Here is a 27,314-nt window from a genome sequence, read left to right as displayed (position 1 = left end):
TATGAAAGAACTGTTAGGATGAGATTTTGTTTTTTACTCACTAACCGGAGCCATTTGCAGGCAACAGTTCACTTTGGCTTGTGTGCAGATGCTTAGGAAAACGAGGGCCGAGTAATATACGCCGCGACAATACAAGGTTACTAACCATTACGTCCCGTTTGCTTTACATATACTATATAGCGCGCTTTGTTACGTTCTGTTGTAATATTTTGGTACGACCAAGAAAAGCTAACACTATTTTCGAATACGTAACTTGTTTTCTTAATTTGTACTAAATGCCACATTAACTGCATGGCTTTAACCTCTGCAACACTCTTAACAATGCTGTTGCATTATACGCGTGTATGTAACCGCTGTAATCACGTAAAATCGTCTGAAGAAAAAGCCCTACATCACATGCACGCGTCAGTAACGTATTTGGCAACCTCTTCCACATTGCACGAGTCTCAACTAAATTTACCACAGAGCTGTATAGAAGTTCCTGGCATCGCGACATGCAACTATCATTCCGTTTTTGCAGCACAATACAAGGTAGAAGAACCGGTACAGTTACGTGAGATGGCACCAATAGCCCAGTCAACTCCGAACAAGGTAAGCTAATCAGTAAGGTGCACAGCTGAACAACTTTTATCTTTTTTTTTTCATCCTGGCTGACGAGAAAAAGTTTTCTCACAGCTTGGCTGCGCACTTAAAAAGCTGCTTTCGTGTCTTGGAACAGTTTTCACCTGTTATTAAGGTAAATAGGTTACACGTAAGAAATATTGTACAATGCATGCGAGAGGCCTCGTTACACTATACTGATATGTTGATAAGTGAGTCGGCTGTGTGTGCGATCCTCTTTATTACTACTTTTCATTATGGATAGAAATAACGTGCGGTCTATATTGCGTGCTGGCCAGGAACACGGATTGGACGTTGAGTCTATTTAATACGGTCTTGGACCAAGTGGGGGTTGGCATTTTCTGCTTTGTCCAATCACATTTCGCACCCGTCATTTGTCGCATTGGCTTCCATCGAGAGATGTACGTACAGCGGCCTTCAGCAAGTTTACTATATACCCTTGTCTCGTGGCGCGACCATTAAACTGACGGCGCTCGATCGCGCTGCGAAGCGGCCGGCATGTCATTGTAATGCTACAGTAACTTAATAAAACACGTCGTTGGGCTAGTTGGTTTATACTGTGCAGAAGGTCTTTCGTGCACATCTTGTACCGCTCTTCCGCTCCTGTGCCTCCGTGCCTTTCCTGTACATCTTGTTAGGCTCTTTTCTGTACCTCTTGTATCTTCGCTTTGCATTGCGTTATTACCTCTTGAACTATGATACAGCAAATCTGTCTAAAACAACTTCCCCGGTGTCGGTGGCAAATAGACTTACGGAAGTTTCTGGCGCAGTACACGCAGGACGACAGCTCCCTGGAAGGCTCGTCGCCTTGGCCCACGAGGGGAACGGACGACAGTCCGTCGGCCAGTCCTTCCAGCGCGACGGACCGGCCGGCCACGCCAGCATTTCCTGTACCTCCTCGGACGCCCTACATGAACCAAGGTGAGACGCTAATCACTCAACGTGGCTATAGTTACCGATATATGCTGCTGTTGCTGTAGCATTTAATCGTGTGTCAGCGTACAAGAGCTTCACGAGCCGCCGACATCTATTTCTCCGCAGACTCGTCGGGAGGACTACCGCCTAAAAGCCCAACTCTTTCGCGGTGAGTGAGTCGCGGTGATCTTGTCTTGTACGTGTCGGTATCGCGTAGTTTTCCATATCTAAACTGTTGCTTCTTCTACTTGTACTCTCCATTCTTGCTCATTTGTCATACTTTCCATACTTACTCATTTCTATTTTACGTTCTTGAAGCACGCCTTACAGCAGTTTTCTACGTAGATACGAAACATCAAGTACACGGGGCTGTGTGCTCGCACCTCACGTATGTGTGACGTGCTTAGATAGTTTTGGAATTAAGCCACACTGTGGCCTGCATAGGTTCTGCACTGTTATACTGAAAATCACTTCAGATGTGTTAAAATTAAACTAAGAACAGTAAAGTAGCTCGCCTATTTTCCTAACAAAATTTGCATGACTGCAAATGTTTCGTTCCCGAAGAGCGGCGCGGTAATGCACGCGCGATGACTTGGAAAAGATGACCATCACGCAACGCGTGTTACGGCCGAAGCAGGAGACTAACAGTTCAGTTCCGAGAAAGCTTCCCTCTACTTTCGCTATGCCGCCGGCAGAAATAGTTTTTTTTTTCTTGTTCTTTCCCCCTATCTGTATTGCGCGCGTAAAACGCCGCTTTTCTGCGCACGCACCCCAGGAATCCGGCCGCCGGTACCCGGCGCAGACTTTGAACTCGCCGACGCCGACGTCGGCCGTATTTTCGGATCGCGAATTATCGCTCCCTATCAGCGCGAATCATTGCGCAATATTTTCGTCCTCGCGTGTCGCTCTCCCCGAAGTGGGAGGCTCGATCCGGGGCCTGCTGCAGTTCGTGCTGTTTTGCCTAAAGTGCAAAAGGAGGCTCGGCTACTATAGACGTGGTATATACATCATGGATTGGGGTTTGTCATTCGCGTAGCTAATGGGTTTTGTGGCTCCTAACAAATATGGATTGTTTCTACAGCATACCGCCATTGTGTGTGCCACGCGGTCAACTAAGCTTAGCCGTTTCGTTATTCAGGCGCTTAGTGTGCTTCCATAGTTGGAACATTTCGTATAGCGTGTAACAACATATACCCATAGCCGTTTTGTGAATGCAATACGCTTCTAATAATAATAATAATAATAATAATAATAATAATAATAATAATAATAATAATAATAATAATAATAATAATAATAATGACGACGATGATAACTGCAAAATTTATGCGCACTCTCACCCATAGTAAAATAGAGAATGCATGCTCCCGATGGCACACGAATAGCCAGCGCCCCTCTGGTAGCGTTACTTCTAATGCGCTTGTGGCTTGAGTGGACCAACTTATTTCTGGAAATCATCTGCACATAACCAACTACTGTTAGCAGCTAACACAACGCGCATGCTTTCTTGGTGATGTACGCTGTGCTTTGCTTCACTAAACCTTAAAAAAAAAAAAAAATTCATTGCATGCACCTGGTTCCATTCTCCTGGCTTTTTTGCATGCTGCTGGAATCCGTTCCCCACTTTTGTTTTTGCCCGGCTGAATTGCGTAGTCGCCTGCGTAACCTCAGCGCCTCTTTTCGAGGAGAGTTTTTTGCTTTGAGGCCAGCACTGCGGCGGCGATGCTTCTCCAGCGCTCACCTCTTGCGCAGGTATTTACCAGTGTGAAGCAATTTCTGGCTGTGCGCGTGTAATTACCTAATTCTTGTTTCTTGAGCATGTGCTCTTGGTGCTACTTTTTTCCTAATTATTCAGTGCTTCTGCCCAAGAATAATCATTGTGAATTGAATTTTTCTCATTATACCCTTCCTTGTGGATGTGTTTCTTTTTTTATTATTTATTTCTCGCATCCTTTTACTTTCAAGTACGCATAACACACTAGGCAAACAACGAGTTCTAATAGTTCTAATAAGCTTTGGCCAATGCTTCATTTCTTTATTTTTCAATTATTGTTCTAGTCTGCTTTTTTAAGCTAACAAAGATTCCTATATCTGAACGAATTTGAAGTTTACATGGCCAACATAAAAAAAAAAAGGATCATTGTCTAGAGGCTTGACATCAAGGCAGATCAATGCCTTACAGAGTGCACAGCAATGGCAGTGTGGCAACAAAAAAGAGGGAAATAATATACATTGCAAAACTGTTGTATTAGAGTTACTTGCATTGAAAAGTAACTCAGATGTTCCAATTTCCATGACCAGACTGAAAAACACATGTATTACGTATAACATAAAAAAAAGTCAGTTTCGCCGCAAGGGCGAAGCAATGAATGCGATAGCAAGGAACTAATGCTATACGAAGTGAGGCTCGCCAATGGATACTCTCAGTTTGAACAGCGCTTTTGTTGCAAGGCGGCCGTCTTGCAACAGGCGGCCGAAGCAGCGAAGGCGGCCGAAGCAGCGAAGGAAACTAGCGTGCTTCAAGTGTCGAGCTGTGACACTTGATAGTTCGCGCTCATCTTCTGTTGGTTCGTTTAGCGGCGTCCCTGAGCTCGAGTGACATTCGTACGCGCCGTAACATGAGCGCGGACATCACGGTGAAAGCGTGAAACATTCCTCTACCCCTCGCCACGAGAAAACCGCGCGAGCACACAGCGGAAGGGCAAGCTTCTCCCATGCGCAAATATAAGAAGAAGCGAGCGAGCTCGCCGACGACTTTTAAATGCGCCCGTCGGGCTCCTAGCGCCACCTCGCTGGTATTGAAGAAACGCTTATTATCGCCTGCTGTCTCTGAGTCCGTCCAGCGCTAAATGGTGTGTATATAACGCTCGCCGTTAGCTACGTGGAGGATCTGCGTTTCGTGGCGTAGTGAATAGCGCCGCTCGCTGCGGAGCAAGAGGTCCCTGGTTCGATTCCGCGCTTCGGAAGCATTTTTCCGAGTTATTTTTCTGTGGGGACTTTATAGATATATACATACTTATACATATACGGTGCATGACGGCGGCGACGGCGACGGCAAAATCCAGCCGAGACTGTCCATACAATTGCTATCGCAATAAAAATTAATTGTAACAAGCTGTCAATTGAGGTAAATTCAACTCGACGAGGTGCAAATATTACAAAGATCTACGCGTGATGTAATTTGTTCCTGAAATGCTGACCAGATTCTGGAAATAGTAGGGATGGGCGAATTAAAGTTGAAGTTCGAAGAGAATTCAAAGAGAATAATGATTTGGTCGGATAATTTCGAATTGAATAGTTCGAATAGCATATATCTCACATTGTAAACATGACCCAGCTAACTTGTACAATAATTTTTGCATTGGAACTAGGCGTGTGCGAATGCCATTTTTTTGGTTTGATGTGAAGTGGAAGTCAATTCGAATAGTGACAAGATTTGAACAGTAATAGGATGCAAGTTTTAAGTGTAAAATACGTTACGTTTTAGAATTGCTATACTTAGCGAATATAAGCCCGTATAACATGCTTTAAAACTTCAGAATGTAATTAATCGAGGTGCAGTTATTATGTACATTTAACCTTGAAGTGTGGCTTCGCGGCAGTGCGGATTTCTCATGGATAGGTGGTTTTACGGCATATGAGCCGCCCGCTGCAGTGAAACCACCTTTTTAGGCAGTTACATGCGGTCAAGTAGTATGTCTATTCGTTCGTTTTGAATACCTTGAAATATCGAATAATTTAAATGCGCGTCGAAGCTAAAAGCTACGCAGGGCAAAGGTGCAAGAAGATGCATCCCTTCGTCAGCGGGCGTCATGAGCTTGAGCACTTTCTTTGTCTTTTTTTTCTTCGAACGCGCGGCTTACTTTCAGTGTGATCGCGAGCACGCGCGCGGACACGTGGCGGCATCCCGCGGCGGCCACGCTAACTATGCAGCTCACGATGCTCAAATCAGCCAATGGCCGTGAATTTTGGGTTTATTGCGGGGTCATTTGGATTTATGGCATTGGAATCATTTGTCGAGAGAAGAGGGAACGATTTCTAGCTGACATTGATAATTAATTGTAAATTCCAGGCCACGTGTCGCACTATCTTTGGCTCGCGTGTTGTCAGGAACCTCGACTACCAATCGGCAGCGTTTTCTGACCATGCTGGCATAGGGCCCCTTTAAGAGGGGGCTACGGCAGTGTTTGATACTTCAAGGGAATATTCGCCGTCCGTGCCGCCGTCGCCGTGACGTTCTGTATAAGTCCAGGGTGATAAAATTCCATCGCGCCCAGCGCGCTGTATGCATTGAGATCGAGGGAAAACACGCCAAGGTGTGCATCATATTCCCGCACGCTTGTATTGAGAAAGAGGAATACTGCAGGTTGAGGTGGGGGGTTTAGGTGAATATGCCGCGGGAAGGTGGGGGGGGAGGGGAGGTTAAGCGGCTTTGATTAGAGGTGAGTGAGCCGTAGTGGAAAGCGGCAAAGGTGAGAGTGCGTGGCAGAGGAGGGCAGCAATGCGTGTGTCTCCTCTGACAGGTTACCTCTCTTTTTGCCCTCTGCTATCGTTCATCATAGGAAGTAAAGGGTACACCGAGCACCTGGTCATGACGGTGTGACTGTTCTGCCACATTGACACAACTAACACGAAGATTCAGAAACCGAAAGTCTTGTGCCTGTCTCTACCTTCTGTTCTTTATACGTATGGTTCTCATAAAGTTCTGCAATCTTGCTGTGTCTGCTTAACTGTTAGTACGCTGTTAATACCATGACTGAATGAGCTTTACTAACATGATGGGTGTATTGATTGTGGCTTCCTTTCCAGCCGGAGGAGCCCCTCACCAGCCACCGTGAGTGCCTTGCAGCAGAGCCTGCCCCCATCATCGGGGCTTCCAACAAGTCCCAATGGCCAGAGCTCACCGACAGTCTACTTTGGCCAGTCAAGGAGGTCAAGCATGCTCTCCCTGGCAGGTTCGTATACCGGGGCTTTTCCAACCAAATCACTTTGGCTCTTTCTTTTCCCCCCTGCACCTTTGCCTGGATGGCTTTCTGGTCAAGTAGATGGGGCTGATCCTAGACACAGTGTATTCATAGACGATGACTTGATGGCCCCGTCAATTTCACAGACGTTCGAGGTGCATTTACGCTCTCGGACATCTGTTGTTCATCCTCACTCAATGGCACATCTGTAGTATGTGTGTGGAGGTTTTTAGTGTGGGTCTACTGAGACTTGAAGTGTGTGTGGCTATGATTACCATGAATTGATGTGGGCCTGTCAGGAGCAAGAATTTTAATATTGTAATGCAGGCTGCTCCTTGAGGCAGTTCGATGACACAGCATCTGTACGTGCCTCATAGCATTAACCATTGCACCTAGCCAGTAAATGTTTCCAGCAGCTTTTTCAGGCTTCCCATTAAGCGACTTTGGTGTCCAATTCATTAGCTGTTGCTGCCCAGTCATTTTTTTAATGCAGCAAAATCCAAAACAATTGCACACGTGCAATTCCATGAAAGACACCCTGTATGACAATAGAAAATCGTAACTCAGTCTGAGTGCGCTGTAGCATCAGGTTCATGCACCAGAGAACATACTCATGCATTGATCCACAATGACAAAGAGAGTGAAAGTTTGCTTTTAGCATGATTAGGCTCTACACAAGGCAGTTGCAATATCTGCATGTCAATATGCGGCCTACACCACTGCAAGTAGCACTGTTTTCTATCCTTATACAGTAGAACACCACTTATACATTCCTCACTTATACATTCCTCTCTTATATATTTTTCTACATATAATGTTTCTGGCATCTGGTCACAGCAAATAATCTACGTACACCTATGTGTCAGAATCCCCTTTTCACACATTGTGCCTGTATGACACATTGCGAACTGTTGCTGCGCTGGATGTGCTGAGGTGGTACCTCAATGATTTTGGCAATGTGGACTGCCACAAGCCCATCTAAGCACTTGAATAGAATGTGGTTCTGGCCTAGGTGCAAAAGAAATGCCAGACTTCCATCAAGCACTTCTTTAAACCATAAACTGATGCATAAATTCTTCTCAGGTTAGAGCTGTGTGCAATGTGTATGTTTCATGGTTTAGCAGCACTTTTTCTTGATTTTACCCAGTTGTTCACATTGTACGTTTCCTGACTACTGCATTTTTTTTCGCGGTGCTGTAAGAAAATCTATTAGAGAGGTTCTACTGTACAAGAAAGGACTGAGAAGGATTAAGCTAGGTTATTAGCTATGGTGATTTCACACAGTCCATTCACACAGGACAGGGTTTAGTGTTACTGTGTTCTAAATACACAAATATGTACAGTTGTACTTAAAAGTGTACATAATAGTCATGACTAATGCAGCAGCAAGTATTATTGAGTATTATAAGTTGGAGCCTTGGCTGAAGTCATTTCTCCTTTGCAAAATGCAGACTCTCCTGAAGTCATCCATCACCACCCTGTTTTTGTGAAGGACACCTCCAAGTATTGGTACAAGCCCAACATCAGCAGGGAAGAAGGTATGTACTTACTTAAAAGAAGGAGATAAACATATACATATCTAATGTATCACTCTCGTTGGCATAACAAGGAGCTGTTCAATTGAGGCAGTGTTTAAGCAGAAAAAGGGTGAATGGAGGAAGGCAAGAAAGTTAATTAGGAAGAGGAAAGTGAGATAAAAGGAGGAAGTTCTAGAGTTTCTAGAACTGCAATATGCAATACCAAAATGCTAAAACTTCAGCTGGTTCTTGAAATTGATCTGTTGTAATATTTGCCACGTTCATTGGCTGTAGGTGTGAACGGTTCTCATTTATTCTACACTGATCGATTGAAGTGCTGCGAGGTACAGCAGATATTTTGCCAATGCAAAACTCAATATGGAAATGCCTAGACTTCCACTTGAACGTTGACAGTAATCACATTGAGAATTTGCAGTAAAATTTTCAAAATAGAAATACAATCAATTAGTGTATACTAAATATTCTTCTCCTAGCTGGATGTTAAAAATAGCACTCGGTTACCTATAGGTGAGCTGAAATACCAACTGCACTGAGTTTAAAACAGAAAACTTCAGAAAAAAGTTTCAGGGAATAAGAAGATTGCTACCTACAGAGATGAAAAAATCAGTGACTAACTAAAGTATCGATTGCTAGAAACGACCTTTAGATGGAAACTTCTTACCAAAATTATTAGCAATGACTCCTCAAAATTCTGGCATTATAAAAATTCAAGATTAGGTATCACAGGGACAACACAAAATGGTGGAGTAGTATCGTTAAGTTATAATTGCAAAGGCATTGAACAGCCATATTCATTCGATGGCGTTTATCCACCAGTGGAATACAAATTCTTATATGATAGTACATATTGTGGTAACTATAGACGAACCATACATATTATATTAATGTGCTGAGAACCTTACACAGCATAGGCAAGGTAATTCTGAAAGGAGCTTCCTGGGTGGGGCAATTGCGGGCATATCTAACCAGGCTGGATCTGCTTGCAGCCAACCACAACGTTCATGTTCTTCTTCCTCCTCCTCCTCTAGTAATTCATTATTGTCAGGTATGAAAGCAAATAGCATTACAAGAGTTAGAAACTAAAGAAAAATTCCTACTCTGACATTCTTATTTTACAAATTGTCAGCAAAAATTTTATTCGACAGATCTATCATATAAATCCCCTTGCCACTCGTGTGACTCACCATGGCTGTGCACATGTGCTTGCTCATTTATTTGTGAAGACAAACATGCACTTTTCAGCTTGGCTTCTTTCCAAGGGCCATTGAGGATTGGAACTTTCAACGCATCTCTGTAACATCAACACATTTTGTTGCAGAAGTTGAACAATGTTCCTTTTGCATTTTAAAACTATCTGTTGCTTGATATGAACGAAAGAAGGGGAATTTTTAAGGGCTCGTTTTTCTTTGTTGGACAAAACCTTAACGAGAACCAACAGACAATCAAGCCAAAAAGGAATGTATAGGGGACATTATTTGTAGTAATTATGATAAGAATATGAAGAAATTAAAGTGGACGAAAAGACAACTTCATGATTTCAGGTAGTATGCGAGGGATTATTGGTCAGCTGCCAGCTCGTCGATAGGTCACGATCTGTGTGTCGCGTGCAGGCAAAAAAGCGTGTTCCACGCTCACTGTCATGGCTATGAGCGATGCCAACTAACACTCCCAGGTTTAAGTGTGAAAATTTGCCCCATTACCGTAAGTGGATGGTGGGACGACCACCGAATTGGTAGAGCATCGGATGCGTTATTGGAAGGTTGCAGGTTCAGTCCCTGCCGGCGGCAAGTTGTCTTTTTTGCTTGATAGTTTCAAAATTGGTCATGTGATATTTGCTGCATTTAAGTAAGTTTTATGTTCTTCTGTTATTTGCTTTATATTTCGTAGTGCAGTCCCTCTTGCTTTTGCCAAAGCATTAGCTTGCAGCATTTTGACATGTATGAATGAATGAATGAATGAATGAACGAACGAATCAATAAATGAATGAATGAATAAAGAAACAGACAGACATCTTTCTTAAGGAATTAACTAAAGTGTTCAGATAAATTACCTTGGGATAATGCACCTAACTAAAAAAAAAATGCTGAGTAAAAATAACAAAACACATTCTTACAGCCATCCACGTGTTGAAGACAAAACCACCGGGCACGTTCATTGTGCGGGACAGCAACTCGTTTCCTGGTGCATTTGGTCTGGCCCTTAAGGTGGCCAGCCCTCCTCCAAACGTCCAGACTCGATCAGGTAACTGCATTTGGTTATATCTTGAAAATTTCTTAACGTGGCGTTTTCATTTCTTGATAGCCTTGGGGTGCGTACTTACTCGCACCTCATGTGCATGTTCTTTTTAGTTAGATATATGCAGTTGCCCTATATTCACTGAATTTGGGGCAAGCAAGTATACGGTAGAGGCTTTTGTGAAGGTTTTGTTTATATTGCATCATTTCCAAGCAGCATACTGCTCTAATGAATTTAGTGTAACGTTAAAGGTATGATGTCACTCAGAAATATGGAAAAGTGCTTCATAAAAAGTATTCATACCCAGTTTCAAAGCAGCACTCAAGTCTATAGGCGGATACAACTTTAGAAGCCAGCGGTATTTCCTCCTCAAAGGCAGATGAACACAAGCCTGCACCAATGGGCGCGCACTCGGGACTGACGTCATGAGTGGGACGGCCAGTGGCTCCACTTTCGGAGAACATCGGCGCGTGCATGAGTGGGACTATTTCTTTAGTCGCAGAAGCGATCGGCTGCAGCGCTTCGGTCGTCGCGCTTGGTCGTCTCTCCTGACTTCTTAAGTTGTATCCGACTATGCTTTACTTAGTCTTTAGTTGTCTATCGACTATAGACCTCAGTAGAATATGAATGAGGCTTGTTTTCCGTTCTCATGTTTATATTAGTTTGTTTGTTCCATATAAAGGTGACCCATCAAATGAGCTGGTACGGCATTTCTTGATCGAGCCTACTGCCAAGGGAGTTCGACTGAAGGGCTGTGCCAATGAACCTGTCTTTGGTGAATATACCACACTTTTTCTATTATTGTCTTTTCATAACACGTTTGTACGTCCAGGTGTCTTTAAATCATTGCTTATTGTTTGGCACATGTATAGCACAGTCATCAGCAGTATATTAAACTTTAAAACAAAGCCAGCATCCGGAATGGTCACTTATTATTATATTTCATTAGCATGAAAGACAGAGTAGAAGGAGCGGGCAATTAGTGTGGAAAGAAATATGTGAGAGCAGCTTTACTAAGCCACAGTTTGCCACAGAGGCTGCTTTGTAGTCTCTGTGGCATTTAGACACATAGTGACAATTAGATACATATTGAACAGCTCACAGTATAATGCATAATGTTATTTGTTGTAGGCAGCATCCAGCAAACCAAAGGTACAGGATATTGGACAGTATTATACCCGTGAATAATCGCAGCAGAAATGTTAACACTAAACCCCTGAGGATACAGTGATTGGGAATAATGTGTGTCTCAATCTAAGATGTACTTGTGATAGCAATTTTACAGATGTTTGAGGTGCATTTACAATGTTGGACAGCTGTTGTTCCTCCTCACTCAATGGTGCATCTGTGGCATGTGTGCGGAGGGTTTGAGTGTGGGTCTGCAGAACTTGGAGTGTGTTTGGCTGTAAATATACTATGAACTGATGTGGGTATTGCATTGACACTGTGCTTCCTCACCTCAGTGAGGCAGCCAGGTAGTGTTCTACCTTCTGCTGCTGGCACAAATACTGTGAGCACACACACAATAAGCAAACTAGTATTCCTCTTGAACTGCTGTTTTGTTTGCTGGGGTAGAAAATGTTGTAACCTTCAAGCTGGCACTATCTAAAGCTATCATGATAGCCATTGTACTAGAGCTATCATGGCAGCCATTATACAATTATTGCCAGCTCTACCACCATTTTTGTGCTCTTCAACTCGATGCACACATGCATCTCAAGCTTGTTAGAGGGCCTTCAGTGGCAAGAATTTGGCTGAAAGAACAACAGAGCACAGTTGATGCATTGTTAGTCATGTGTTCAATTGCCCGATGTTGCAGCCAGGGCAATGTTGTCTTGCGCTGGTGATATTAGTGCTGTGTGTGTGCCATTACCATAAGCACATTAGTGTTCCTGTCGATGTGCAATGTATGTACTGATGTTAACAGAACAGGCTCTAAATGTCACTATTACTTAATCGCTGGACACTGACTAATGCTGATGGGAATTTTTTGCCCCATTGAGGTGCAATGACCACAATCATCCTAACAGCTGTTGTCCCACATGTGACATTATGCCGACATGTTGCACCTTTGTCAGTTGGACTAACTTTCACTATTTTTTAGGCAATATTTGAAGTATGCGCAATGTTTCTTAACTTCACATTTTTATTTGCAAAAATGAATAAGCTGTATAACTGCATTGTAGTGTGTTTAAATTGTATGTAAGTTTGTACACTAGCTTAGCTTCTGGTGGTGTGTCACTGTATCACGAAACAGAGTGAAACTAGACAAACGAAGCTTACACTTTCCCCCCACAGTCTGTACGTAACTGTGCAAAGTAATCTGCGTGAACTTGTGAATACATTTGTGCATGCGCATGCAGGGAGCCTGTCTGCCCTTGTTTATCAGCACTCCATCACGCCGCTGGCTCTTCCTTGCCGACTGCTGTTGCCAGAGTCTGGTGGGTATCTTCTTTACCTATTCATTAAATATAAGTCTTCAGGATACTGCCGTCTTGTGCTGTTATATAACAATAAGGATTGCCGAGAGCTATGTATTAGTGCGCAAAGTGCTAACACATTTATAAACGTGTACATATTGTGCAAGCATAAAAACCCAATCCCAAAGCATGTATTTGCTAGCTACAGGGTACCAAGTACTTTAGGAGTCAATATTCAGATTCCATGATGAAGCTTCTATAGTATTTATCCCTAGCAAGTATTTGTCCTTTACTCACACAATTTCTGTCGGCACTTATTTCTTATTTCTTCATTATATGATTTTACTTCGAAACCAGATAAGATGCCAATTACCTGTTTCCCAGGTGAAAATGAGTAACTGGGAATCCAACTGGTTTCAACTGGTATCAACTGGGACCAAATGGTTCCAGTTGGGAAACAACTGGTCCCAGTTGATTCCAGTTGCAACTGGTCCCAGTTAGCAGCTGGCCCCAGTTACAACTCAACTGGTCCCAGTTAATTCCAGTTGCAACTGGTCCCAGTTAGCAGCTGGTTCCAGTTACAGCTCAACTGGCCACCAACGGGAACCATGACCAGTTGAACTGGAAGAAGCTGATCCCAGTTGGAAACCATAACCAGTTAAATTGGAAGCAAGTGGTCCCAGTTGCGCCCTAACTGGAAGTGCGACCAGTTGTCCTGGTTGTACGGTTCTTCAAAGTGAAAGAAGAAAGATAATTGAACGCATGCGCAGCATTGCTGCACTTGAGTAAATGGGTTTTATCTAAGAGCTTTTTGTGTCCTATTCGCAGAAGGGTACCATCACTGGCCTAGTAATATTCCTAGGACAATGAGAGAATAAGAAAATAGCATCTCATGGTTTGCGAATGAATTATCTTTTCTTGTTTAGACGTCATCCTCTTCGTGTTGTTTAAACCCCATTACATTAATATATACAGCCTTACCTCACCTGATATATATGTATTTTTTAAAATCATATTATCGTGGATTATTCCGTTGCGCAAATGCGCAACACAGTGCACACAAGCGTACGCTTGTTTTAGCATCGGTACATTCAACTAACATTAAAAAGCTGTTGTCAATCTTTTTACGTCCATCACGGTGACAATACGCGCAACCGAGGCGGGCCCAATTGACGTGGGGGTGTTAATATTGCCGTCGTCTCGCTGGGAGCATGCCATGCTTAATAGTCTTGTGTGCAGCACAGCGGTTACTTCCGTACGAGAACGAAAAATGGAGTAGTGCCAGTGCCGAAAGCTACCACAGCTGAGTCTGCCGACATGCTGATGACACAAACCCACCCACAAACCGTTGCACAAACGCAGCCTCTCTACATCGACTGCCGTCACATTAGTCCCGTATCTCATAGGCTCAAACATTGAACGAAGCAGTAAAGTAATCAAGCATAAAGATTACATATAAAATAAACTGAAATGAATTATTTCGTGCCAATTCGGCAATATTTAATGGAAGAAAGAAACTGGATAACAAAGACATAAAATTTAGAAAAACAGCGATGCTAGTTTCGTACACCACATGGGACGAGGGCTAGCTACCGAGCGCTCGGTGGTCCGTGGTCGCGCTGCTTAGTTGTGCTGTTTTTCAAAAGGAACGTGCAGTCATGGCGTGCGTAAATTAGACTTTGTCGAATTAGTGTTCGGCAGCTTCATCTGTGGAAGACTTTGACTTCAGGCAAACGCCGGACAAGTGTTTACGCCTGTGACAAGACGGATATATGGACCCATTGTGTGCGGAATGCTGCCTGCCAATTGTCAGCGATGCAGCCGTTTGAAGGTAATTATACCATTTATGCTTCGAGTGCTAGTTGTTCAGTATCCTAGAGAAGATGTAGATATAATGCAGGCAGAGTGCTTTGAGTGTTGAGACGATGGAACGTTGCATTGTAAACAAATGCTTTCTATACTGCTCTAGCTAAGTCTGTTTATGGGTTTGTGCGGAGTGCTCGCAAACTTGCTGCCATTTGTTTGGGAGCATCACAGAAAATGAGTGCCGTGCAATACTTGTGCTTTGAACGGCATACTAAATAACTATGAAGTGTACTCGTAACTCTGTCCGCGACGTTCAAAGAAAGCGCTAAGGGCCCGTATTTGCACTCTAAATGAATATTTCTGAACCTGTTGCATGTGTAGGCATATGAATTCGAGTGAAAATAATGGTGTTTTTTTATTATTTTTTGCTGATGATATATAAACTCGACTTCTAAAAATTCGGAATAGATGCAGCGCATGATCTCTGTAGACACTGTTTGTCGTGTGAATTGTTAGAAGGTAGGTCTGCTGTGTATATCTATAAATTGATATGACTGTTCTGAGACATGCATGAAACATGTTACCTCTTATTTTGCAGCAACGCTGTTTCATTCGTCACGGGTGAATGGCACAGATTCATCAGCTGCGCAGCCCGAAACTTCACCAGTATATTGGTTGAGAAAATACAGCACTGCATGAAAGCCGAGCGGAGGAAATCTTTGCACTGAATGTGCACCCACGCAAAAGGAACCTCGGCGAAGACCCCAAACCCGCACTGACCCCGGAGAAGGTCAACGTTGTTGGAGGTTGGTCTGCTGTGTATATACCTTGTGGTGAATTATTATTACTAATACTTTTAATCTGTTTAACAAGGTATGAACTCTTTATTTTTCAGCGACCCTTGCCCATTGGGCCCGCTCAACAAAAAATGAAGAGCTGGCGGCAGCAACCAACTTGACCAATGTGCTGTCTGAAAAAATCCAGGATAGTGTGAAGGCTGAGCGCCGAAGAGAAAGGGAGGTTGTGCGCAGTCCGGCATTATGAACATTTTTTTTTCCGCAAGCTTATTTTGAACTGTAATTTATTGGTTTCAATAAATATATATTAAAACCTTAAATGCTTCTTTCGAATGTCTTAGGTGTTATCACAATAATCCACAAGTTCAAGTGTACTTGAGCTGACTGGAGTATGATTACATCGGTGGAGACAGGTCCCAGATGGCATCTGGAACCAGTAGGCAACTGGAACCAGAAGGCAACTGGAACCAGTAGGCAACTGGAACCAGTAGGCAACCGGAACCAGTAGGCAACTGGGACATTTGGCAACTGGGACCAGTTAGGTACTGGAAATGTGTTCCTTAAACCATTTGAACTGGAACCAGTTGAAACCAGTTGGATTCCCAGTTACACATTTTCACTAGGGTTGTGTTTTGTCCACATTAGAAGCACTACATACTTTCAATATTGCATCATTAAATCGTCCAAAACCAGCATGCTATCATTAATAAAGTATGTAGAGCAGGAGCATGTTAAATCTCAACTAAGTGGCAATATCATTTGCTAGCTTGGGTACCATTGGTGCCACTGTGATGCCCTTCAGTACTCAACAGTGAGGTTCTTGGAATGTGTTAAATGTAGGGGTGTGCGAATATTCGAAATTTCGAATATTTTTCGAATAGTGTTTGCTATTCGATTCGATTTGCACTGAAATTTTACCATTCGAACTATTCGAACTTCCCAAAGACAAATGCAGTCAACGTCCGGTTGAGAGTGACCCCTTCAGATTTTTAGTATGCTTCACCTCATTACACTCTCGTACTGCGACAAAGCTGCCTTTCAAGCTCCGTTACGGTCGAACTTAGCCAAGAGACAAAGTCCGGTTGGAAGTGGTCCCTAGATTTTCAATATTCTTCACCTCATCACACCCCCGTATTGCGGCAAAGCTGCCTTTCAAGCTCCGTTACGGTCGAACTGAGGCAAGAGAGAGTCAACGTCTGATTGGAAGTGGCCCCTAGATTTTCAATATGCTTCGCCTCCTCACATCCGCGTATTGCGGCAAAGCTGCCTTTCAAGGTCCGTTACGGTTGAACTTAGCCAAGAGACAGTCAACGTCCGCTTGGAAGTGGTCCCTAGATTTTCAATATGCTTCACCTCATCACACCCCCGTATTGCGGCAAAGCTGCCTTTCAAGCTCCGCTACGGTCGCAAATGTATTAACTCAAGAAAACGCTGGTTCCAATATGGAGATGAAAGATGTGGCAGAGTTGGGGGCTCAATTAATGCTGTTTTGGACCTGAAATTTGGGCAGGAAGTCCGAAAAATCGGACGCCGAAGCTTTTTAGCATCCAAAATTTCAGATGTTCTTATATATCGACGTCTACGAGGCAGATTTGGAACTCCGGACGGAGCACACCCTTGTCCGCCACATCAGTTGGCCTTCCACAGCAGTTGAAAGAGGAGGAGAGGCTGAGGAAATGGCATCTCTGCCTATCACGTGTAAAGTGTTGTCGGCAACACTTTGGTTGCACCAAATCATGTACATAAATACAATTCGGCCTCTACATTGCCTCATTCTTGATAAGAAAGACAACTATGAAATATGACCCCACCAGCGCTTCATCAACCTAGCGAAAAGAAACACTTTCATGTTGCTATCTCACAAGAAGATACTTAGGGATTCTCTGCAACTTTTTCTGTAATTTCACTTCGAAATATTCAAAAAATGTTTGAGAAATATTCGAAAATTATTCGAAATTATTCGATTCGATTCGCACTCAATCTTTATTATTCGAATTCGCTTCGCACCCAAAATTTTGCTATTCGCACAGCTCTAGTTAAATGTGAAAATCTGAGTGCTAAGTGTACTGAGAGGGCAAAGTATATACTATGCAGTGTTCTCTAAGTTTAGTGCAGCCAACCGAGTGTAGATATTGTTAAACTACTGATTTAGCACACCAGCTGGCATTGGCCTTAATTTGCTGTTTTGGTGTGTTTAGCGATGTTGTCATCATGATGAGCCAATTTTTCCCACTCCTATAATATAGCATCTTCAATTTTTCTCAAATTTTTCAAATGCCATATGATATATTGTCCAGTGTCTTGCAACACAACTGTGTTGCAGTTGGTTTAAAATTTTGCTAAAGTTATTTGATTAGCATGAATCATTTAGTCTATACCTCTAAGTAGATATTATGCTGCAATGACTTACTGTGCTTCTGACAGTATTCATTTATGCAAAGTCTAATAAATAGCAAAGGACGGAATAATACCTAACTTGAATGGAAATACCTGCTGTGCATTGGAGACACTTTTTTTTCCCTCTGCAAAATGCAGTCTCTTATGGATGAACATATATCAGCACAAACTATAAAAGGTGTATCAACACATCTAGTGGTGCCCGTATTGAAATTAGTAGCCAGATTTAAGAAGGAAATCGGAAAATTTCATAACATACCTACATTTAGACCAGTTCTTTCTTACTCCAAGCAGTGGTCAATATTTCTCGGCAACATCAATTTTTCTGGTAATGGCAGCTTTGGTCATTGCCATTGTGAAGCGAGACACTCATCATCACTCTCTCATACAGAGATTGGAGGTGAACCCTTCTGGACAGGCGATGTTGTGGACAGCACCACGGCACCAACAACTGCTGCTACTACGGCTTCTAGTCTTCTGCAGCAAGGAGCAGGTGAGGCTTCTAGACAAAGTCAAGTGGAAATGTGCATCTAAAAAATTTCTGCTGTAACCCTTGCATTAGTTTGTCTAAACTCACTGAGCCTGAAATAACTTCAGGATGTCTATGACAATACATATTTCACAATTTTTTGTTTGTGGGAACATGTTGAGAATGTTACTCTTGAGGTGTGTACATACTACAGCTAACTAAAGGGAGACTTCTTCTTGCTATCCTTAGCTAATTTCATGCCTGAATGATGATGAATGTTAAGTGGACCATTGCCACGTCTCTTTAATATAAGAAAGCACAGCTTTTGTGCTCTTCATTCCTCACTGCTAAACAGCATCAGAAACAAATTTATAACAAACATTAGATATGAAGTTATCTTCAAGTCAGTTACGAAGTTGTTATCAAGTCGGACTACAGAAAGGGGTTCCATATCTGCTGACATAGCCAATATTGGTGTGGCTGGCAATCATTAGGTGAAATCTTGTGATGCACACAGACACCCAATAAAATGGCCATCGCCAATTTGTAGATGCTTGCATGTGTAATATGAATGATGTGGGTTAGTCTTTAGCAAGCCGCAAGTTTTTTTCATGCGCACGAGTTTTCCTTAACCTGATCACATCAATTAAAGCCACAGGTAACTTTCCCCATGGCTTCCTTTGTTTACTAGACGTGTTGGTTTAATGTGCATGTGTCGGTTACGGACGCAGTAAATTGGTATTCCTCAAGTTTCTTTAAATGTTTCCTATTTTTTTCTTGTGCAGACATGAGTCTCTATTTTGATGAAATCTAATGAACTTTATCAAATATTCATAACTGAGCAGGTGATGGCCTCAATATATATTCTGGTTCACTGGTGAAAGCTTCAGTTGGCTGTATGATAGAAATATTGAGATTTACAAGTACACACTGAAATAGGTGACCTAGATCACTCTTAATTGTACTGCGTACATACGCTAGTGTTGCGTCAGCATATGCGTTAAAATCTTATCTGGCTAGCATTTTAGATTAGAAAGAGGTATGAAATGTGGGTTCTTGTTTACTGACAATGATTGTTGTGTTGGAAGTTAACTCAACCCACTACAAGTGGAAATACTACCAAATCCGTTATGTAAAACACTCTGTGTGAAGAAGCATACCAGGTATCTAATGAGTCTGCAACTTTTTATGATGTGCATCGGCCACCATGGTTCAGTGGCTACTGCGCATTAGTAAGCATGATATCATTGTTCCGCTTCCGTTATGTGGTATAGCTGCATTCCATATGTGGGGAGGAGGAGGGGGTACATTTAAAAAAAGTTGAGCCTTTCATAATCTGACATTCCAATCAAGAAGCATTGCTCCTTAAAAACTCCGATAGATGGCAGAGAGAGCTTTGCATCTAGTCTCTGTGTTCTAAGGAAATGTACACCTTTTAGGAGGCTTATTGTGGAGCATTTTGTATGATGTACATGAACTTTCTGTACACAGCTTGCAATGTGTTGTACCTGTGCACCATGGACATGGAGTCACTGACGGGTCCACAAGCAGTACGACGCGCTATGGCTGAGCTGTTGGCCATCTCGCCACCACCTGTGCCCACTGTAGTCCACTTCAAGGTCTCCTCCCAGGGCATCACCCTCACCGACAACAACCGAAAGTATGAGATACGCTTATAGCTGGCACATGTAGAGTGCAGACGATGTGCACAAAGATATATAAAAGATACCTATCTAGGTACTAGGTGTGTAATCAGAAACATATGAGAGCGGGCAGTACGCCTTCTGAGCTAAATCTTGATCTATGCAGCTTTACTTAGAACTGCTGCTTATAACTGAAGGTTTTTCAATGACAAATGCAGCGATTTCTTTATTGTGTTAGGCAAGTGGTTTATTTTCAGCATCAGTAATGCCCCCTGTTGAATGGAAAAGAGTTCAGTACTTAACAAAAAAAATGAAGTAAGGCGAAAACACCCTGACGAAGTTGAGGTAGATCAGGCAGCCCAGTGAGCCGCTACTTGAAATGTCAGTGCAAATGATGTTAGAGAAACTATGGCATTCATATTTGAGGAACTGGAGTGTTAGTTGGAGCATCTCATAACAGCATGTTCTTCTTCAGCAGTTTTTAACACTATTATTCTCTTTGTAGATTTTGCTTTCCTGTTAAATTTGTAATTATAGAGCAGTAATTAGAACACATATTATCTTGTTTACAATCAAACATGTCCTGCAACATCTTTCATTCTTACAGGAGTAATTCTTGTACCTTTTTTTATTTCAGGTTATTCTTTAGGAGGCATTACGCGCTTAACGCGATAAGTTTCTGTGGCACTGATCCTGACGACAGGCGCTGGACTCAAAAAGATGAAGATGCAGGCGTCACTGTCACTGCTAGGTATGTAACTCTTCTGTTGCCAAAATATCAGACCATGCATTAATAATAGTTTTTTAATAGCTGCCAACACATTTATTAGAGTATGAAACATCAATTTCTTGTGAGTGCAACAAATAGTAATTACGTAGTGTTGAGAAAATTAGGGGACTGCCAAGTGACCTGCAAGCACATGTTCACAAAGTGACAACATGCTGTATATTTTAAGTGTATTAGGCCATATTGGAGAAAAGCTACACAGCCCCACATGAGGCTGTACAGAGAAAAGTGATGCTGGCACTACATGCATTTGTTAAAAAGGAACATTGCTCGTAGTAAAAGAAGGAGGACCATGGAACAAGGAGAGTGGTACTTTTTATTTTCATAAACTGTATGTATTTTCTGCAATGGCAAGTCTTTGACTGTAGCCTTTCTTCCATCTCATTTAACAAAACAGGTGCTTTGGCTTTGTGGCTCGCAAGCCAGCGAGCAAGACAGACAACCAGTGCCACTTGTTTGCCGAGCTGGATCCAGAGCAGCCAGCATCGGCTATCGTCAACTTCGTTGGCAAAGTCATGGACGGCGCTGGAATATCAGCAACACGGGCAAACATGATATAAATGTACTCTACTGGTTGTACAAAGCTAATGCGAGCTGTCTAGCCATATCTCTCAAGGTTAGTGATGCTCTGAGGGCACTGCTATCGCTTTGAAGGCGCACAAAAGGCAAAGACTGTAGCTGCAATAGCACTTTCTTGTGCTGCACCGTGAAGTGTGTGTCAATATCTTATTGCGAGTGTTCCTATCAGCACCACATCAGTGCAAGCCCAAAGTGCAAAGCCTAATCAATTGTTAAACACAAGAAGAAGATATATTTGACATCGAATCTTATTAATTATGCAAACTAGAATATAAAGCAAATATACAAATGTTTTAACATACCTGAAGCTGAAGGACTGTTTGAAACAGTGACACTTTTGGCTTTACTTGCATTTGGAGTGACAAAGCTAGAATGCTTACGTTGATGTCATTTACTAGAGCAAAAGGAGCAAGACAAAAGCTTGTCTTGCTGATGGAAGGCCACAACAGGTGGCTAGACATTTTCGATTTGGTGGTGCTAGTGAATTGTTGTATATTGTGATCAGTTTATAATCATTGTTATGAATGAAGAAAGAATTGTCATTTTTCTTAGACCTTTTTGCATAAAAGCAAAGCTTGTAATGCTAAGACGATGGCTATGGTTCTTATTAATGCACATCATGTTTCAAATGAAATGAGAAACAAGTCTGTTTGTGCCTGCTTTTAATCTCTGTGGTAACAGCAGCCTTACCATGTGTCACAAGAGTGCCACACAAGCAGTGGTCATACCATATATCAAGCATTAAACATATGCATTCGATTTTCATTAGTTCCTTGCAGGTTTCGCAATGAACTCTTAGGCGTTTTAATGATTGTGTTAAAGTGCAACAAAAATTGTTTTGTTTGCATAGAAAGAGAGTGTATGGAAATTAATCATTTTGGCATTCAAATTATGTTTATTTAGAGGCATTGAGGAATATATGCAAATTCATTTCAACATAAATCAACATAGATTCTAAATGAGCCTATGCATGGCTGCATTCTGCCTGTATCTTTAACAGTGTGAAACCAGCTGCATTAAAGTGCAGCAGTTAAATATTCATCTTCTCAATGGAAGGCATCACAAAGTAACTACATTTATTTTTAATTTGCTTGCTCTTACATTGCAGAAACGGAAGCAGTTTCACTAAGTTTTATGCAATTGTTCATGCTGAAGAAGCTTATCGAGTGGTAAATACAGTACTACAGTACCAAAATGTGGCATTTTAATAGTGGATTTAAGTACCATCCTGAAATTGTAATGTAAATTACTTTAACTTTAGCGCACATGTGATGTACTTAAGCAGTCAACCGACATTGTCTGAAACAAAAGAAAATGAGTGGTTTTATTGCTGGATTCTTTTCTGGCACCCTTGGTCCAACGCAATAGTGTACACAAGTATGCTTTACTTAAAAGTGTAAGTGCTCCACAAATAAACGGTTAGATTGCACAGGTTTGTTTCTTGTGACCAGCAGGTGTTCAGGTAAGAAAAGCAGCTTAAGATCAAATGAAAGTGCAAGCCACTGCTATTAATGCTTCATTCAGCGTACTGTGTTACTGTGAGCTCATTGTGACCTGCTTGTTTTGTGAATTTTCTATCTCCGAGATTGTTGTTGCTTTTCCAGAACGAGTGAAATTCACTTTGATGGGCATCAGAAAACTGTGCCTTGCTATTTAGTAGTAGCCACATCATGCTGCAGCGTGTGTATGAAGTGTGGCTTTTCAATGTGGCAACAAAGGGTGTTTTAGCTATGTGAACAAGAGTGCCTAGTGCATTGACATGTGTTAAACCTATCATTGGGTGCAATATGACTTGCCCACGAGAAGGTCTTGCAAGGAATGTCTTTTTTTCATGTACTGCTGTCAGTGCTTATCAATGTGTCCTTCCGCACGAAATATGTCATGGTATTATTGTGGCATGAACGGGCAGTTACTTTATTGCGATTGTTTTGATGCACATACCTCTGCTAAGTGTTCACTGTTTGAAATGTGGCTCTGCATTCAGCGCTTCATAACATATTACACTATATACATATAAATATTATATATAAGATGCTACTGTTGATGTTTTCTTTGTAGATTGTCATAGAAGTGCCATCCTTAACAGATTCTTGTCTTGCTAATAAAGTAAAGTGGCTGTATTTGTTTCGTCTTTTTTGATGCAAATGACAAAACATGTTCAAACGTCTTCTAGGGAATATCAGGGCTGTGCTGTGGCTCATGTGGGAAATTGTGATGCTTCCTGCATTTAGTATTACGGTGTCAAACATCAGCAAGTCAGGCACAACTAGGTGCCCATTCTAATCATAGGAAGATGTGCATCCTGTTTGTACTGGATTGTTCAAAAATAACATGTGATGCTATATGATTTCTTGCAGCACATTTTACATCTACCAGCCATTTCTACATTGCTATAAAAAACCCTACATCACATGCAGTCATGGCATTAACAAAAAGATAGCATGAGCAATAATATATAACAAAATAAAAACCGCTGACACTCTGACAAGCACAGAGTTGTGGTATGGGGAATCGGCCAAGTGTCATGTACGAGCTCGTTCGCATAAAATGCCACATTCGGAGTGAGCTTTGTAAAGTGGGTGCTCTTGTTGGGACCATGATGGAAAGTACAATGTTACAGCTGGTGCATTGCTGAAATCTTGGCAGCAGGGTGGATTTGTGGCATATTTCACCATTGTGTTTTTTGCTGTTGCTAGCAATCATGAGAAAATGGCATGCCTGGTGATTCGCAGATTGATATTCCCATCAATGTTTTGGCAAATGAACTCATGATGGTGGTGTAAAGATCAACAACTCTGAGCAGTGACATCAGACATGTGCCAAGAATCATCCACAGGTAACCAACCATATAAAGAAACAATTGAGCGTTCATCCTGGGCAAGTGCCCCAACTGTACTATTTTTAATGTCAAGCCGGTTCATACATAACCTTTTTTATGACTTAGTCATATAACAGACACATGCATAGAACTTTTTGAGGCAGTTTGTGTTCATATTACAGATGCGACTAATGAAGGTTAATAGCGAAAAATTTGCAGGGCTCCAATGAATATTTTCTGGGTCCTAGAAGAACTGAGGAATGAAGCTCCGCTTCCTCTTATGCTACTCTTTAGGTGATACATCTGTTTGTGTAAAACAATGTACACATATACATCAAGGGTATGGTCAATGGTTCAGGCCTGCACAAAGATTTACTACCATGCTTCAAAGTGGCACCAAAGGGCAATACTAAATTAAGTTAGACCGAGTTAATAAGACCGAGTTAATGATAGGTGTCATAACAGGACCGAGTTACGTGATAGCCATAGGCGTGCGCAGGATTCCCCTTAGGGGGAGAGGGGGCGAAGGTTCACCGCTGCGCCCCCCTCCCTATTAAGTCAATGTATGGGGCAGACTCTGCGCCCCCCCTGCCCCCCCCCCCCCCCCCTCGGGGCACGCCTGTGATGATAGCACATATATGGTCTATCATGTAACTCTGTCCCATAGGCGTGATCAGGAGGGGGGCAGAAGGGGTGGCCGACCCCTCCCCCTCAAATCGTCTGAGCGGAGCACCAAGTCTGCCCCATAATTTTACTCAGTTGGACCTGTGCGTCCCGGCATTGTTCAAAGTGCAAAGTTATAACCATGCAGGCTTTTGGTGGTAATGGCTGTCGAGGAACACTGCGTTGCAGTCCAAGAGATATTCCCATTAGTTACCCCCGGAAAGCCGGGGACCAAAGGCAGGCCGTTGTGAGAAACACGTCATCACTTCGTTTTCATTGTTGCATCCACTGCGATTGTTTTCGTTTAATTGACCAACGGGGGGGGGGGGGGGGTTGTTTGCCCCTCTCCCTTATGCGGAAAACCTGCGCACGCCTGTGCTCTGTCCTATTATGAAAACAGGTTTTGTGAAGGAAAAGTGGGGGAAAACAAAATGAATTCCACAACTCTTGAAGCTTCTCCATCATGACATGGATGTTGACAGCATCCTTGTTCTACACATGGCACAAGAACTAAGTGCAAGCAAAAATGCACAGAAGAGGAGACTGGAACTGAAACACAGGAACAGAGCAGAAAATATCAAACGGAGGAAGAATCAGTGTGGCGAAAGTTTTGGTAAAATAGTTCTTCACCATTAATTCTTTCGTGTTTCCCTCATTCTGTTTTGTCTTAATAAGCCCTATGCATATTCCCTTGTGCTCAGTTATTGTGCGACTACATATACATTGCCATGAGAATAAAACCTTTTAAGTTGCCAGGGAGAGTGCGTGTGTTATGTCTCCCAACTCATGTTTTTTTTTTTCTGTTTATGTTCTCAAGTATGGGATTATGCGGTACACGTTATAAGGACAAACTTGTGCACTGACGAAACTGTGTGCTAATTCCACACTTGACTTCGAGTGTACAAACCCACTGCGTGCGGCAGGTCATTATCACTTTTCGGCATCCTGCTAGTGAACACAAGGCAATGGGTTCTGTTCCCAATAATGGTAAGTAGAAACACTGCAGTATGTTAGGAGTTTAGGCGTCAAAATTAACTCGGAAGCTCACATCAATTACTGGCACGTGGTCATGTTGATCCCTTCATCAGTTCGATGAATTCCTGGAGACTGGGAGTGTCTCCATTAACAGCTGGTGGCCTTGGTACGTCGTAAGTTCTTCTGGGAGCAGCAGTACCTTCACAATTACATGTAGCTAGCCTAGCACGCAGAACTGTAGCACTCGTGGAATTCATTTCATGTTCTTAAATTTATCTGTCCTTTTCGCGCCATATAGTATCCTCGATTCACTGTAGCACACGTCTCGCAATTCAGAATCGAAGTGTGAGCATTGCTTGAAGTGCTTCTTTAAATTTAAATTTTGTGACAAGCACTTGTTTCGCCCTTGCTAACAGCAAATGAGTTGCTCGATCGAGTGTAACAACTGCCAGCGATGCATGCTGGGCTAACCCCGCCTGCTATAGTACCACCATGTATCGACACAGAGATATAAACAAACATCAATTTAGAAAGGTCGCGGGGACCTGAGACTGTGACCTGAGAACTTTGTTAAATTGTAAACATTTTAAAACTCGTGTGAATTACAGCACTTCAAGTGCGAAATGGGGAACTAATTTTATTTGCATATTAACATTAATTTTGATAGCGTGAGAAAAGAACGAGGTCTAAAAGAGACGTAGCAGCGTCGTTCGTTTCAATCGAACACGCCCAAGCACATAGAGGCCCTTAACTCCGCGATCTTTGTAGGAGCAAAGAATCGAGAACTATATAAGGCTTATACTAACAAATCACAAGCTTCAACACAGCGATGTTTGGAAACAATAAAATATTTATTTTTCATATCACATGTTGTTCAAAAAACACCCATTTACAATTTGTCACCAAAACGACAGTTTTATCTCCACTGTTACAAAATTAGATCAGTCTAGCTACCTATTTCGTATTTTCAAGCATATAACACTTCAATTACTTTCGATAAACACGCTTAATATTCGATTATTTTTTATAGGCACGCTAGGCATTTGTAAATATTGGCTCTTTTTCTGAGGTCTCACGCACTGTCGTCGAGTTTCTTTGTAGCAAAGTTGCGTCTTGTGCATGACAATTCTTGCTCCTCCTACCACGAGACAAAGCATGGACTTTGTTCAGGAGCCAGCGCCTACAACCTTCGCTATTCATCGTCCACTACGCAGTGTATTTCGCACAGTTTTATAGTAAGAAAAAAGCCTTAGAGCTTGCGCAGGCTGTTAACGCGGGTCTGCGTGGTTATGACGATCAACTGCGCAAAACACCAGGGACGAGGAAGGGAAGAAGGTGACTTTTAAGGGCTCGTTTTTTCTTTGTTAGACACAATATTAATGAGATCTAACAGACAACATTGCGAAAGAGGCATTATTTTATGTTAGATCTCATTAATAAAGGGATGAGGAAGCAACTCGAGACGTGTTCCTTCCTCGTCCCTGGTGTTATTGCGCAGTTGATCGTCACAATGAATTACCGACTCACCCAGCACTGTGTTCTTCAGAGTCTGTTTAATACCGCTGCTCTTGTAGACTACGCCATGGTTGGTGTACCCAGAACCACGAACTCTGTTTATACACAAGCACATGCATATTTACAGTTGTCGGGCTTGCTAGCAGCGCGGGGTCCCAGTCATGGTGGCACA

At 42.4% G+C, this 27,314-nt stretch overlaps 1 protein-coding gene across 1 annotated transcript in view; it reads left to right on the top strand.

The window, feature by feature from the left end:
* The window catches only part of LOC119388152 (tensin-1), a 267,512-nt gene extending 244,221 nt beyond the window's left edge, over nt 1-23,291 (top strand). Inside the window, exons 27-38 of the mRNA XM_037655803.2 lie at nt 521-591; nt 1,392-1,542; nt 1,663-1,705; nt 6,346-6,491; nt 7,952-8,038; nt 10,154-10,279; nt 10,956-11,048; nt 12,637-12,714; nt 18,085-18,186; nt 19,654-19,822; nt 20,443-20,556; nt 20,990-23,291. Of these exons, the coding sequence (XP_037511731.1) occupies nt 521-591; nt 1,392-1,542; nt 1,663-1,705; nt 6,346-6,491; nt 7,952-8,038; nt 10,154-10,279; nt 10,956-11,048; nt 12,637-12,714; nt 18,085-18,186; nt 19,654-19,822; nt 20,443-20,556; nt 20,990-21,152 (1,343 nt within the window). The 3' untranslated portion in view covers nt 21,153-23,291. The remainder of the gene's footprint in view (nt 1-520; nt 592-1,391; nt 1,543-1,662; nt 1,706-6,345; nt 6,492-7,951; nt 8,039-10,153; nt 10,280-10,955; nt 11,049-12,636; nt 12,715-18,084; nt 18,187-19,653; nt 19,823-20,442; nt 20,557-20,989) is intronic.
* Nucleotides 23,292-27,314: the final 4,023 nt, after the last annotated feature.

The sequence above is a fragment of the Rhipicephalus sanguineus genome, chromosome 3 (assembly GCF_013339695.2).
Source record: "Rhipicephalus sanguineus isolate Rsan-2018 chromosome 3, BIME_Rsan_1.4, whole genome shotgun sequence".
Lineage (NCBI taxonomy): Eukaryota > Metazoa > Arthropoda > Arachnida > Ixodida > Ixodidae > Rhipicephalus > Rhipicephalus sanguineus.
This window is presented reverse-complemented; position numbering and strand designations above follow the sequence as displayed.